Genomic DNA, 14,542 nt, shown 5'->3' on the forward strand with positions numbered 1-14,542 from the left:
TATATATATATATACACACATACACACACACACACACATACATATACACACTTTTTTTTTTAAATATATTTTGAAATATATTTAATATGGCCAAAATTGTAATATTTCAAATATATGTCAATATATTTGGGAAGAACATTTAAAAAATATATTTCAAATATATTTTTCTTCCATGTGGGTAGTACTTATTTTCTTTAACTCTTAGCCCCATCTAGTGGTCATATTGTGGTATTTACCAAAACCACTTTTTAGGACTTAACATTTAACCTGGAGAGAAGATAGCCTTCTAACATTCGACTTTGCACAGAATAAAAGAGCAAATTCACAGGATGAACAGCTCTGCAAATGTTTAATAAATACCCTCATAAAATACATGTATACTAAGACAATGTCTTGATCTGTTTTGTTTTTTTGTTTTTTTACCCCATGTTCACAATATGAAGCCCAAAACTGGACATTGAGTTATGTGGTGGCCCTCTGAACCAAAATTGTCCATTCTTGCCTATAATGGCGCAGTGTCCTTGGAAAAGAAATGAAAGTGTTACCATCTTTCCTCTAAGGAGTGCAGTGTAGCCATCTTTACGTTTGTGATATATGACCATATGGTGATCTATAAAAAGCCTTGCTGGCTATTTTTGCCCTGGGGGGTCAATAGGAGTTAAGTGTCACATGGCAAAACATTGTAAGCTGGAAGTTTCCAAAATCAGATGGAAGGCAAAGTGAAAGATTTTGGTAAGTTGGCTGGTTCCACAGCACCAGCGCCATGTGTCCTAACATCTGGAAGTTATGGGATAGTGGGGCAGTGGCCTTGCTATAGTGGGGCAGTGGCCATGCTATAGTGGGGCAGCGGCCATGCTATAGTGGGGCAGCGGCCATGCTATAGTGGGGCAGCGGCCATGATGGCTCATTGGCTTCATCCTCGTATGGGACAGTCATGACCGTAGCTGAAAACTGGAAGAGATCTTACCTTTCAGCCAGGACCTCGAGAGGTGGTGTTCCCTGAGCCCAGCTCCTCACCATCCAGGCCGTGTCGAAGGCTGCCAAAAATCCCCGGGCACAACCAGTCCCCATTGGCCAAAAAGGCTGCAAGACAGACAGGTTATGTTTCTTCAGTCCAACACCTGATAAGCTACATGTGACAAAACAGGCAATGAGACACCACCGGCCTATAAACCAGGAGGTTACCCAAAAAAAAAAAAAAAGGAGGTCCAGCTCCAGAATTGTTGGGTAACCAGGTCCAGTTTAAACATTGGATTAAAATTGTACAATTGACCCAAGTGCCCACCTCTTTCTCTGACAAGAGCCACCAAGAGGTGGTGTCCGTACTGTTCTCTGACCAGGGTGGCATTTTCCGAGGCATTCATCGAGGTAAAGTCAAACATGGCTACGTCCGGCTGCCCGTAATGGTTGATGGCAGCCAATCACAGTGGTCACATGACCCAAGCGCCAGCCTCCTCCTCCCAGCACTTAAAAGCTCTTAAAGAGCTGGGAGGCGGCAGCGGGAAGGATTCATATCCAATTCTTCAACCTATCCAAGTGGGACTGTGGGGACATTCCATTTAAAGAAATATCACATATACATATTCTATAGATATTATTGTGAAGTCCTTGACACGTATCACCAGTCATGTCCTCATATGTGAAAACATTTCGATGAGGAGGGATTTATCTGCTGGTAAGTAAATGAATTACGAGTTTCGTGGATCACAGTAGACTTCTTCAGGCTCAGTGACCCACCATGTCTGAAGAAGAGGGTCATGATCTGCAAACATACATTGTGTACCATGACTGCCTACATTTCCAACACATAAAAGTAGATTTCTCTTTTCATTAAAGGCCAGAAACATAAATCTTCTTCCCAAAAAGTGCATTTAAAAAAAAGTGAGAAAAAGGTAAAAGTTGTTTTCCAGCCTTAGCTTTACTAGCAACTTAGAGGATGACTAGACAATAACCTCACCAGCAATAAAACCCACATACAATGGACCATTGGGTGGACACCATGTTTCGTAAGCTGACCAACCTCAAGTAAACTGTCTCCAACAAGGGCCACCAAGAGGTGGTGTCCGTGCCGTTCTCTGACCAGGGCGGCGTTTTCTGAGGCATACATCGAGGTAAAGTCAAACATGGCTACGTCCGGCAGTCCGTAATGGTTGATGGCGAAGTCCAAAGACGGCAGCTGGTAGTTGGTGGCGAAGTCCGCGGCCTCCCGGGCGTAGGACTGCAGGTTGTCCTGATCCACGTTTTCGGCACAAAGCAACGCCTCGGCATCAGCATAATCCTGGAAAACATACAAAGTAGTTTTCTACAGTCGGTGGAGCCTATCAGGCCCCTCCCACAGCTCTGCTTTCTCTCCTTGTGCAGAGTGGCTGGCCTGGTGTCCGCCCCCTCCAGCAGTTTTCTACAGCGGGTGGAGCCTGCCGGGCCCCTCCCACAGCTCTGCTTTCTCTCCTTGTAAAGAATGGCTGGCCTGGTCTCCGCCCCCTCGAGTAGTTTTCTACAGCGATTGGAGCCTGCCGGGCCCCTCCCACAGCTCTGCTTTCTCTCCTTGTGCAGAGTTGCTGGCCTGGTCTCCATCTCCTCCTGTAGTTTTCTACAGTGGGTGGAGCCTGTCGGGCCCCTCCCACAGCTCTGCTTTCTCTCCTTGTGCAGTGTGGCTGGCCTGGTCTCCGCCCCCTTCTGTAGTGTTCTGATGTGGGTGGAGCCTGCCGGGCCCTTCTCACAGCTCTGCTCTCTATGTACAGCATAATAATTATGTCATCTCTAATTTACAAGATAATATCTGGGATTTGATGCACACTTAGTGAATTTATTTCCTTAAATATTATATTTAAATGCAAGTTTTTGTGCCCAGAATTCAGATTTACAGCCAGAGAGTTTAGGGTAGAAAAAAAAAAGGGTAAGAGCGTTTGTCCGACTTTTAATATAAAGTCACGTTGAGTTTTTCAGCGTTTTTGTATTTACGTTTTCCCGCTTTTTTTTTTCGCGTTTGCATTTTTTTTACAGGGTTTTTTTTTACCAAGAAAAATTTTTTTTATTTGTTAAAAAAAGTCCAAAAACACTGGTTTGCCGCAATTCCCCACGTTTTGCTTTCGGCTCCACGCACACAGGGCGTTTCAATAATGCTGGTAACGTTAGCTGTGCAAATTCACGTTAAAAACGTGAGTTTTTCTGCATTTTTGTATGCGCATTTTCAGCATTTGCATTTTTTTTAGAGGTTTTTTTTTTTACCAAAAACAAAACATTTTTTTTAGTCAAAAAAAGGCGAAAAAACACTGGTTTGCCGCAATTCACCGTGTTTTGCCTAAGGCTCCATGCACACTGGGTGTTTCAATAATGCTGGTAACATTACCTGTGTAAAGTCACGTTAAAAACATGAGTTTTTCTGCATTTTTGTATGCGCATTTTCCGCGTTTGCATTTTTTTTAGAGGTTATTTTTTTTAACAAAACAAAAAAATTTTTTTAGTCAACAAAAGTCCAAAAACGCTGGTTTGCCGCAATTTACCATGTTTTGCTGCGCTTTTCAGCGCTAGAGCATTTTTGCAGCTAAAAAACTCCTCTAGAAGCCCACTAGTCCTGGGTTTTTTTTCCAGCCAAAAAACATTAATTCCAGTATATGTGTGTATGGCCACATAGGATTACATGCTGGGGAGTTTACTGGCTGTAGAAAAAAAATTCAAAAGCCAAAAACCGCCGCTGTAAAAACGTCCCGTGTGCATGAGGACGTAATAGTCATTGATAATCCAACGTCCCTCACCAATAGTTTGTGTTTTATTGAAGGGCCTGTGAGGTGCATTAAATATTGATGAATCAGAGCCAATGAATGAACAGAATCCACCTACGTTCAGGATGACCCCCTTGTCCAGTAGACTTTGCTTTTTTGCAGTCATCACAAAATAATGCGTGCTGTCCTTGTAATACACAATGTTCTCGAGGTCGATCCCTGGAAGCAAAAAAAGAAAAAAAAAAAGAGATAAAAAAAAAAAAAAAGTTTATTATCCAGGAAAAGCCGCCAGTGATGTCTTCTGCAGCCTCAATTCTTGGAAAAGCAGCCTCGGTGTTTATTTAATACAAGATTACAAGACGGGTATGAACACACACAGATACACTGCCCACAGATCCTGAGCTTAGAACAACATTTTGTTTAAAAAAAAAAAAAAAAAAAAAATTACATCATTCTTTTTTTTGGACTGAAATTTTATATATAAATATTATCATCACTATCCTGCTTCAATTTTCTTTTTCTCGGTTGTACATTTTATTACCTCATCATTTATTGTGTAATGTCCTGTCATGTTTATTATCACATTATTACATTATCTTATCTACTTGTCCATACCATGGAACATTTTTATTTTGCTGCTCATATGTTTGTTTATATATTGATGTTATTAGTTGCAAGTGACAGAAAATTAAAAAAAAAGTAGCACTCTAACCAAATAATCTATATTCAAAAATCATCAACAAGAAAAAATAAATAAATTATATATCTATCTATATATATATATATATATATATATATATATATACACACACACAAACACATATATATACACACACACATATCTCTCTCTCTCTCTCTCTATATATATATATATATATAAATATATATATACCCAGAAAGTACATCAAAATCAAAACTATAATCTTAATTGCAAATATAAACTTAACTATCACGTAATCGAGTGTCATAAAAAAATATATATATAAATCAATCAAAAACATCAAAAAAGTGTCCAATAATAATGTCCTTAAATATAAAAATATTAAAAATATATGTGAAAAAAAACTTTTTATAAGTCAATCAAATTCCAATGTGCGACATAATGAAGAAAAAAACCTTTAATTTCAGTGCTCCAAACTATTAATTCTAAAAATAAATGTGAAAATGTAGTTGCCTCTTGGATGTTTTTTTATTGCATTGTAATACTTCATAATTCTTAAATAAAAGAATGTAAAAAAAAAAATAGGAATAAAAAGGGGAAAAGGGAGAAGATAAAAAAGGAAGGAAAAAAAAAACAAAAGAAAAGGAAAAAAAGAGGATAGGGAAAGATTGGCTATTTGTGCAGCAATATCATGCAATTAAGTGAGCATTTACGAAATGCATGAAAACCTCATGTTTTGCATCTGAGGTGCCATTCATTGTTATTGACACCACAAACACAGCATGCAGACTAAAGTTTTTCAGTGCTGAAAAGCACAAAACAAATGCATGAAAATGTACGGTTAAAAATGCGCAAAACTTAACATGGCAAAGACCACATGGAATACTTTGCTGCATTTTTCGTTCACAGTACAGCCCATTGAAATGAATGGAATGACCTCTATGTGTAGTGCGAGAAAGCACACAAAATGAATACAAACGTGGTCGGTTTTGCAGGCATTCTCAATATGCCTAGGTGTGAATGGACCTTAGGGAGGGCGCAGGAGCAGAATTCAAAAGGCGTTGTCACCATACAACAGAAAGTGGCTGAACGAGGACCCCAGTGGCAGTATCATCCGGGATAATTTGAATGAAAGCTGCAGATTTAAAAGGACTAAAAACTAATTTTGAACTGACGTTAACCACTTGCCGTCCTGCCCACCGCCTGCCTGCAGTAAAAGTAGTGTGGGAGGGACAGCAAGTGATGCTGTGATTGGCCCTCAGCTATAAGTGATGCTGTGAATGGCCCTCAGCTGTGATTGGCCCTAGCTACGGTACCTGGGCCAATCACAGCACCCTGTACCAAGTGATTAGCTGTAGCCAATCACAGATCACAATAGGAATCAAGCTGTCGATGAATGATTCAAGCCATTCATGACAGCTAATACTACTGCTTATAACAGTGATCATCGATATCACTTTATAAGTAGCTGGAATAATAACAGGTAGCGAAGTGCTGAATAGCAAAAAAAAAATGGCCTGGTTGTGAAGGATGTAAAACCTTCCGGAGCTCAAGCGGTTAACTTGGTAGAGCTTCGATGAGATTTTAGTGCCGGGGTTTGGATTCGCTTTAAGACGCACACACATGGCCGTGGCCTTCATTCAGCAATGAAAGTTCCTTTGTCAGGTTGCTTCTATTTGTGTCAGGCTGATTTCCTCCTGAACTATTCGTCACCCCTGAAAACAAAGCCAATGACCCGGAGCCGGCGTTCTCATGTCATGCGTCGGCGTTTACTGACGGCTCTGAGAATCAGGACCAACCTGTTTCTTCCTTCAAGTCCTGGAAGAATTTCTGATTGAAGATAAAGGCCACGCCGCTGATCTCCTCCACCTTGGCTTCCGCCGTCGTGTTTCTGTTGATGAAGTTGGCTGTGATGGCGATGGCGAGTTTTCCCCGGAATTCTTTCCTTCGAAATCCTGCGGCGGAAAAAAAAGGAGCGTGAATGTTTAAAGGGCCGAAGGTATCTGTGGAGACATTTGTAGACATTGAATCACGTCAAAGAGGCGAGAAGATGAGAAGAACAAAATGCCTGGTTTTAGTTTTGGTTAAGGTGGGGGCGGTGCTTATAGTTTCGTCCGCAGCACCGGCGCCATGGCCAGTTGGGAGACGGCTCTCTTGGTTGGTGCTGACTTTAAATGGCAAACCCAGGTGTTGCTCGGTATTCAAGCAACGAGTGGCTACGCCAAAGCCGAGATACAGGATGAAGTATCTCCTGTGTCTCCAGCAACCTCTGTGACCCCTGTGACCTCAGTGACCTCTAGGCACTTCTATGTCTCCAGTGACCTCTGGGAGCTCAGGTGCCTCCACTGACCCCTGTGTCCTATGTAAGCTCTTCTGTCTCCAGCTACCCCAGTGATCTCTGTGTGTTCCTTTGTATCCAGTGACTCCAGTGGCCTCTTTGTGCTTCTGTGTCTTCATTGACCCTAATGTATTATGTGAACTCCTGTGTCTCCAGCTACCCCAGTGATCTCTGTGCGTTCCTTTGTATCCAGTGACTCCAGTGGCCTCTTTGTGCTTCTGTGTCTTCATTGACCCCAATGTATTATGTGAACTCCTGTGTCTCCAGCTACCACAGTGATCTGTGTGTGTTCCTTTGTCTCCATTGATTCAGGTCATTTCTTTGTACTCCTGTGTCCCTGGTGACCCCAATGACCTCTTTGCACTACTGTGTCTGCAGTGACCCCAATGACCTCTTTGCACTACTGTGTCTACAGTGATGCCAATGACCTCTTTGCACTCCTGTGTCTACAGTGATCCCAATGACCTCTTGGTGCTCCTGTTTCTCCGGTGACCCCAGTTTTCTATGTAAGCTCCTGTTTCTCTAGTGACCTCTGAGAGCTCCTGTGTCTCCAATGACCCCAATATCCTATGTAAGCTCATATGCTTCCAGTGACCTCCGTGCATTTGTTTGTCTCCAGTTTACCCATTGACCTCCTTGTGCTCCTGTGTCTCCAATGTCCTATGTAAACTCCTTTGTCCCTAGCTACCCCAGTGATCTCTGTGTGTTTCTTTGTCTCCATTGACTCGTCATTTCTTTTCACTCCTGTGTCTCCAGTGACCCCAATAACCTCTTTGCACTCCTGTGTCTCCAGTGACCCCAATAACCTCTGCCCTCCTTTGTCTCTAGTGACTCCAATGACCTCTTTGTGCTCCTGTGTCTCCAGTGACCCCAGTATTCTATGTAAGCTCCTGTGTCTCCAATGACCTCTTTGCGCTCCTGTGTCTCCAGTGACCCCAGTGTTCTATGTAGGCTCCTGTGTCTCTAGTGACCTCAGTGACCTCTGTGAGCTCCTATGTCTCCAATGACCCCAGTATCCTATGTAAGTTCATATGCTTTTAGTGACCCCAGTGTGAGTTCCTGTGTCACCAGCTACCCAACTGATCTCTGTGCATTTGTTTGTCTCCAGTGAACCCAGTGACCTACTTGTGCTCCTGTGTCTCCATTGACCCCATTATCCTATGTAAACTCCTTTGTCTTTAGCTACCCCAGTGATCTTTGGCCATTCCTTTGTCTCCACTGTCTTCAGTGATCTTTTTAAACTCCGGTGTCTCCACTGACCCCAGTGTCCTATGTAGGCTCCTGTGTCTCTAGTGACCTCAATGACCTCTGTGACCTCCTGTGTCTCCAGTGACCTCTTTGTGTTCCTTTGTTTCCAGTGACCCCAATGACCTCTGTGCACTCCTGTGTCCCAATGTGTCTCCAGTGACCTCTCTGGGAGTTCCTTTGACCCTCGTGTGATCCTTTGTCTCCACAGCCAACTGTTAGTGGAAACAAGTGGAAGCAACTGGGAACTGCAACCCAGCCACCAAGTGGTAGGCCATGTCACATGACAGAGCGAAGTCAGCGCATGCTGAAGCGCACAGTGCGCAGAAGTCGCCAACTGTCTGCAGAGTCAATAGCTAAAGACCTCCAAACTTGGTGTGGCCTTCAGATGAGCCCAACAACAGTGGAATAGGTTTCCATGGCCGAGCAGCTGCATCCAAGCCTTACATCACCAAGTGCAATGCAAAGCGTCAGATGCTGTGGTGTAAAGCATGCTGCCACTGGACTCTAGAGCAGAGGAGATGTGTTGTCTGGAGTGACCAATCATGCTTCTCTGTCTGGCAATCCGGTGGACGTGTCTGGGTTTGGTGGTGGCCAGGAGAACGGTACTTGCCTGACTGCATTGTGCCAAGTGTAAAGTTTGGTGGAGGGGAGGATTATGGTGTGTGGTTGCTTTTCAGGGGTTGCGCTTGGCCCCCTAGTTCCAGTGAGGGGAACTCTTAAGGCGACATTTTGGACAACTTTGTGGGAAGAGTTTGGGGATGGCCCCTTCCTGTTCCAACATGACTGCCCCCCCAGTGCACAAAGCAAGGTCCATAAAGACATGGAGGAGCCAGTTTGGGGTGGAGGAACTTGACTGTCCTGCACAGAGTCCTGACCTCAACCCCATAGAACACCTTTGGGATGAATTAGAGCGGAGACTGCGAGCCAGGCCTCCTCCCCCGACATCAGTGCCTGACCTGACAAATGTGCTTCTGGAAGAATGGTCCAACCTTCCCATAGACACCCTCCTAAACCTTGTGGACGGCCTTCCCAGAAGAGTTGAAGCTGTAATAGCTGCAAAGGGCGGGGCCAACTCAATATTGAACCCTACGGACTAAGACTGGGGGGCCATTAAAGGTCATATGTGTGGAAAGGGCGGGGCCAACTCAATATTGAACCCTACGGACTAAGACTGGGAGGGGCTGTTAAAGGTCATGTGGGGGGGAAAGGGCGGGGCCAACTCAATATTGAACCCTACGGACTAAGACTGGGGGGCCATTAAAGGTCATGTGTGTGGAAAGGCCGGCGGCCCGATATTCCGGCAATACAGTGTACATGGATTATACACACATGACATATTTTTCATGATCTTGATGATCACATAGACGCTGTAAAGCTAAAGAAAGCCTTTAAAACACTAAAGACGTCTGTTAAACGGCATTAAAAGGAAATCTCAAAAGTGTCAAATTGCGGGGCTCACAGAGTCTCTTTGTAGGAAGTTCAGGATTTTATAGGATCGTGGGTTGGATTCGGCGTTCTACCGCAGCTGCTGTTTGATGGCCTCCGTCATCCAGAGAGCTGGCCGGACACACCCATGTGTTGTACCACCCAGGAAACACCTTAGTAAATAACAACCTTCACCTCTGGAGGAACGGCTGTGTCACCCATCAGATGACAACACCGACACACTGCAGAGTCAGACGACTGACAGAGAGGACATTTAAAGGGTAACTCCACTTTCGTGAAAAAAAAAAAATAGAAAATAAATAAAAATAATAATGTAGCGTATAAAATTGTGACATATTGCAACTGAATGTTATTAAAAAATAATCTTTCCTGTTCCATCTGCAGCCGCTGTCATTTTCGGGAAAATGCAACATGACAACCTGGAGACATTGTGCAAAAGTGAAGGGGAGGAACCGATACAGCTGTGCAAGACTGGAGGGGAGGAGCCAGTACACCTGTGCAAGAGTGAAGGGGAGGAGCTGGTACAGCTGTGCAAGACTGGAGGGGAGGAGCCGCTAACAAATGTGCAAGAGTGAAGGGGGGGAGCCGGTACACCTGTGCAAGAGTGAAGGGGAGGAGCCGGTACAGCTGTGCAAGACTGGAGGGGAGGAGCCGGTACAACTGTGCAAGAGTTAAGGGGAGGAGCCAATACACCTGTGCAAGAGTGAAGGGGAGGAGCCAGTACAACTGTGCAAGAGTTAAGGGGAGGAGCCAATACACCTGTGCAAGAGTGAAGGGGAGGAGCCGGTACAACTGTGCAAGAGTGAAGGGGAGGAGCCGGTACAACTGTGCAAGAGTGAAGGGGAGGAGCCGGTACAGCTGTGCAAGAGTGAAGGGGAGGAGCCGGTACACCTGTGCAAGAGTGAAGGGGAGGAGCTGGTACACCTGTGCAAGAATGAAGGGGAGGAGCCGGTACACCTGTGCAAGACTGAAGGGGAGGAGCTGGTACAGCTGTGCAAGACTGGAGGGGAGGAGCTGGTACACCTGTGCAAGAGTGAAGGGGAGGAGCCGGTACACCTGTGCAAGAGTGAAGGGGAGGAGCCGGTACACCTGTGCAAGAGTGAAGGGGAGGAGCCGGTACACCTGTGCAAGAGTGAAGGGGAGGAGCCGGTACAGCTGTGCAAGAGTGAAGGGGAGGAGCCGGTACAGCTGTGCAAGACTGGAGGGGAGGAGCCGGTACACCTGTGCAAGAGTGAAGGGGAGGAGCCGGTACACCTGTGCAAAAGTGAAGAGGAGGAGCCGGTACACCTGTGCAAGACTGAAGAGGAGGAGCCAATACCCCTGTACCAGACTGAAGGGGAGGAGCCGGTACACCTGTGCAAGACTGGATGGGAGGAGCCGGTACACCTGTGCAAGACTGAAAAGGAGGAGCCGGTAAACCTGTGCAAGACTGGATGGGAGGAGCCAATACCCCTGTGCAAGACTAGAGGGGAGGAGCCGGTACCCTGTGCAAGACTGGATGGGAGGCTGGAGATCAGGTTTAGGTAAGTAGTGAAGTAAAGGTTCACTTTCAGGTGAGTGATATGGGATCGACACCATTAATAATTACAATACCTTCCAGGGTGTTCCTGCGTCCGTCTGCCCCGATGATCACATCAAAGTCATAGTCCGATAAGGGGTGATCCTGGGGCAGGTACTCCGCCCTCCAAGCGACTTCTGGAAAATGGAAATGGAGAGGTAATTGGTTAATGTTGGTATTATAGAGGCGGAGACATTACGGTCAGGGGTGAGAATGAGACATGGGGCGATTGGCTTGTGAATCTGTTCTGGGTACATTCCCAGTCCAGTTCAAACAATCTGGCTGTGCAAACTGTTGGTGCTATATAAATCCTCTATAATAATTATAATAATAACAACAAAAACAATAATAATAACAATAATAATACTAATAATATTAACAATCAGCAGGGGCTGATTTGTGTCAGACATTTGTGAACACAGCCCAGAACGGTCAGTATCTCGCTCCAGGAAGTAGATGGTGACTCTGGATGATGCCTGAACAAAGGTGATGCCGTCCTTCTGGAGAGAAAAGCAGGTGAAGGGGTTGTCAGGGAAGTAGTGTTATCTGTGAGTGGTAATAAGTACCTGAACATCTGAACCTTCAGCTGCTTGGATATAGGGCACTCCGAATTTTTCTTGCTCTCGATTATTTCATTCTACTTCTAGAACGGCTCTGTCCTCGAATGTCATTATTTCCAAAACTCGTTCCCGACACATCAACGAGCCAGTAACAGTTTACAAATCGCCGCTTCGCGGGGGTGGGGGTGGGGGGGGGGTGTTTGCCGCACTCTGACACTGGCAATCCGCTGACATAACAGGCTATAAATTCATGTCCTCGTCTCATTTTCATTCTCTCGGGTTTCAGAATCTTCCAAAATTCCAATTTGTCATCACCTTGTGATCATTCTGAAACCTCCCCCCGCCTTCCCCTTCCCGGCTACAACGATCCCACCAACCGGAGCCAGATTAATCGCCACCTTTATCCCGGCACGCACCGGTGGCTGCAATGAGACGGGGAAAGGCACCAACCTGTGCCAAGATTATCGATGGCGTGACTGGGGATTGGCCGTTGTTAGAACGTCTGCTGCCCTGACTTACCTTAGATGACATCTGTAGCGCACGTGACATGCGGGCTTCTCCATACGTTTTTTTTTTGCGCGACATGGAAACCGGCGTGGGCTGCCCTATGCGTGACAAATGCGGCAAAGCAAAGTGTTTTTTTTTGTTTTGTCTTTTTGCTGCATTCTGTTTTTTTGTTTTGTTTTTTTTTGCTGCATTCCTGTTTGTGTGCTTTTTGTTTTTTGGTGCGCTCCGGTTTGTGTCTTTTTCCTGCATGCTTTTGCTTTCCGTATTTGGGGCACCATTAACATTAACCACTTTTTTTTTTGCTGTGTTCTGGTTTATTTTTTTTTTTTAGATTGCGTTCTGGTTTTTGTGTTTTTTTTCTTTGCTGCGTCCTGGTTTACATGCGGTTTTTATTTTGCTGCATACTGGTTTGTGTATTTTTTCTGCATTCTGGTTAGTGTTTTTTTTTTATTTTTGCTGAGGTTTGGTTTGTTTTGCTGCGTTACGGGGTTTTGTTTTTTTTTTTGCTGCATTCTGGTTTATGCATTTATTTTTTTGCTGCGCTCTGTTTTTTTATTTAATGCATTGTGATTTGTGGGGATTTTTTAATTTTTTGTTGCATTCTGGTTAGTGGGGTTTTTTTTTTGGATTCTGGTTTGTGTGTTTTGTTTTTTTGCTTCATTCTGGGGGATTTTTTGCTGCATTCTGGTTTGTATTTATTTTCTGCATTCTGGTTAGTGTTTGTATTTTTTTGCTGCATTCTGGTTTGTGTAGGTTTTTTTTCTTTTTGTTGCTGCTTTTTTTTTTTTTTTGCTGCGTTCTGGGTATTTTTTTTCTGCACTCTGGTTTTTGTGTGTTTACCACGTGCTTTGCAGCATTTTTGCATGCATTTGCTTCCCGCATTTGGGGTGCATGAATGGCACTGCAAGCGCAATGCGTATTTTATGCTCATTCTGGGGACGTGCATGGAAATGACGGTTTCTGCGTGCGTTCTCCTAACACACAGATGTGAATGCAGCCTTAAATCTTACATCTAGCCCTGGTTCACCCCAGCGTGACTTGTCATGTGACTTGTCATGTGACTTGTCAGCAGGGGCGGACTGACCATTCGAGCACTTGGGCACTGCCTGAGGGCCCGTGGTCAGTAGGGGGCCCCAAAAAATTTCCCTGGTACCTTTTATAGGCTTTTTTGGGTGTGTTTTGAGTGTGGGCAAGGACACAGGGGCCCCATGATCCCCAATTGCCCGGGGGCCCTATGAGTTGTCAGTCCGCACCTGCTTGTCAGTTCAAAGGCTCATGACAAGTTGCACCCCATTTGCGGCAATGGAACCACAGCGACTTTGAGAATGGTTCCTGCGCTCTTTCAGTGCAGCTTCATTGTGGCTTCCACGGACATCTGTTAAATAAAATTGTCAGCAAGTCGCACGTGAAATCGCACTGTTAGTCGTCTGTGAAGTCGCTCTGAGCACACGGTATCAACATTTTTTATCAACACGGTAATGACATTTTTATATAAAATCCTTTCATTTTCATTATGTGAATTTGTCATTACTGGGTCTCTGTGCTTCTCTATGCAATGCATGACTGGTGGGGGCTGGCAGGGTGCTGTAAACAGCTTGCTGAAAACACCACAGCCCCCTGCCTCCTCTCAAGAACCCTCAGCTCTGATGCAAGCAGTGGGATGGCTCTTGGGAAGGATTATGCAAACGCCTTGATCAGTGGGTGGTAACCTGGAGGAGTGGGCGTTCCTAGGCAGGTTGTATTTACATAGGTAACACCCACATGCAATGGTGAGCCTCCATGACTGTACTGCAATCCAAAAGGGGCTTGGGCCTGGGACAGCCAGGCTGGGAAGGAAAGAGCTGGATGGTGCTGGACGCCCTCCAGCCAGGAAATGAGGCGGGATACAATATAAATTTATTTTATTACAATAAAACCTACTTTGGTTCTCTTGATCCTCCGGCGGCTCCAGAAGTTTGACAAATTCGACATTCACATGGATCTCTATACCGTGCAGAAGAGCGATCTTAAACAACATGAGCTGCAGCTGCCAGATACCTGCAAAGACAATAGGTTGGCTTGATATACTTGCTGCAATTCTCAATAAAGGCCTCCTAATGTACATAGTTAGTCTGGCTGAAAAAAAGACAAAAGTCCATCCAGTTCAACCATAAAAAAAAAAAGTTATAATCCTACACCCACAGTTGATCCAGAGGAAGGTGAAAAAACCCAGCAAAGCACGATCCAATTTGCTCCTGCAGGGAAAAGATTCCTTCCTGATCCCCCGAGAGGCAATTGGATATTCCCTGGATCAACTTTCCCTATAAATGTTATATCCAGTTATATTCTGTGTATCCAAGAAAGAATCCAGGACTTTCCTACAGCAATCCACTGAGCTGGCCACAACCAACTCTTGAGGGAGTCTATTCCACATTCTCACAGCTCTTACTGTGAAGAAAACTTTCCGTGTTTGGAGATTACATTTCTTTTCTTCCAGATGTAAAGAGCGCCCCCTTGTCCTCT

General features: G+C 44.8%; 1 protein-coding gene across 6 annotated transcripts in view; it reads right to left on the bottom strand.

The window, feature by feature from the left end:
- Nucleotides 1-14,542, bottom strand: part of LOC149436080 (F-actin-monooxygenase MICAL2-like) — a 202,306-nt gene that overhangs the window by 32,059 nt on the left and 155,705 nt on the right. For 4 of the 6 annotated variants that reach the window (XM_089662080.1, XM_089662076.1, XM_089662078.1 and 1 more), the window contains exons 4-9: nt 13,961-14,077; nt 11,009-11,110; nt 6,183-6,338; nt 3,841-3,941; nt 2,021-2,278; nt 968-1,083 (exon numbers count right to left, since the gene is read on the bottom strand). In XM_089662080.1, coding sequence (XP_089518206.1) covers nt 968-1,083; nt 2,021-2,278; nt 3,841-3,941; nt 6,183-6,338; nt 11,009-11,110; nt 13,961-14,077 — 850 coding nt within the window. The remainder of the gene's footprint in view (nt 1-967; nt 1,084-2,020; nt 2,279-3,840; nt 3,942-6,182; nt 6,339-11,008; nt 11,111-13,960; nt 14,078-14,542) is intronic. The other 2 variants (XM_089662079.1, XM_089662081.1) reach the window with 2 other exon arrangements.

Source organism: Staurois parvus, unplaced genomic scaffold (assembly GCF_062004578.1).
Source record: "Staurois parvus isolate SC_StPar_1 unplaced genomic scaffold, SC_StPar_1.0 ptg001426l, whole genome shotgun sequence".
Taxonomy (NCBI): domain Eukaryota; kingdom Metazoa; phylum Chordata; class Amphibia; order Anura; family Ranidae; genus Staurois; species Staurois parvus.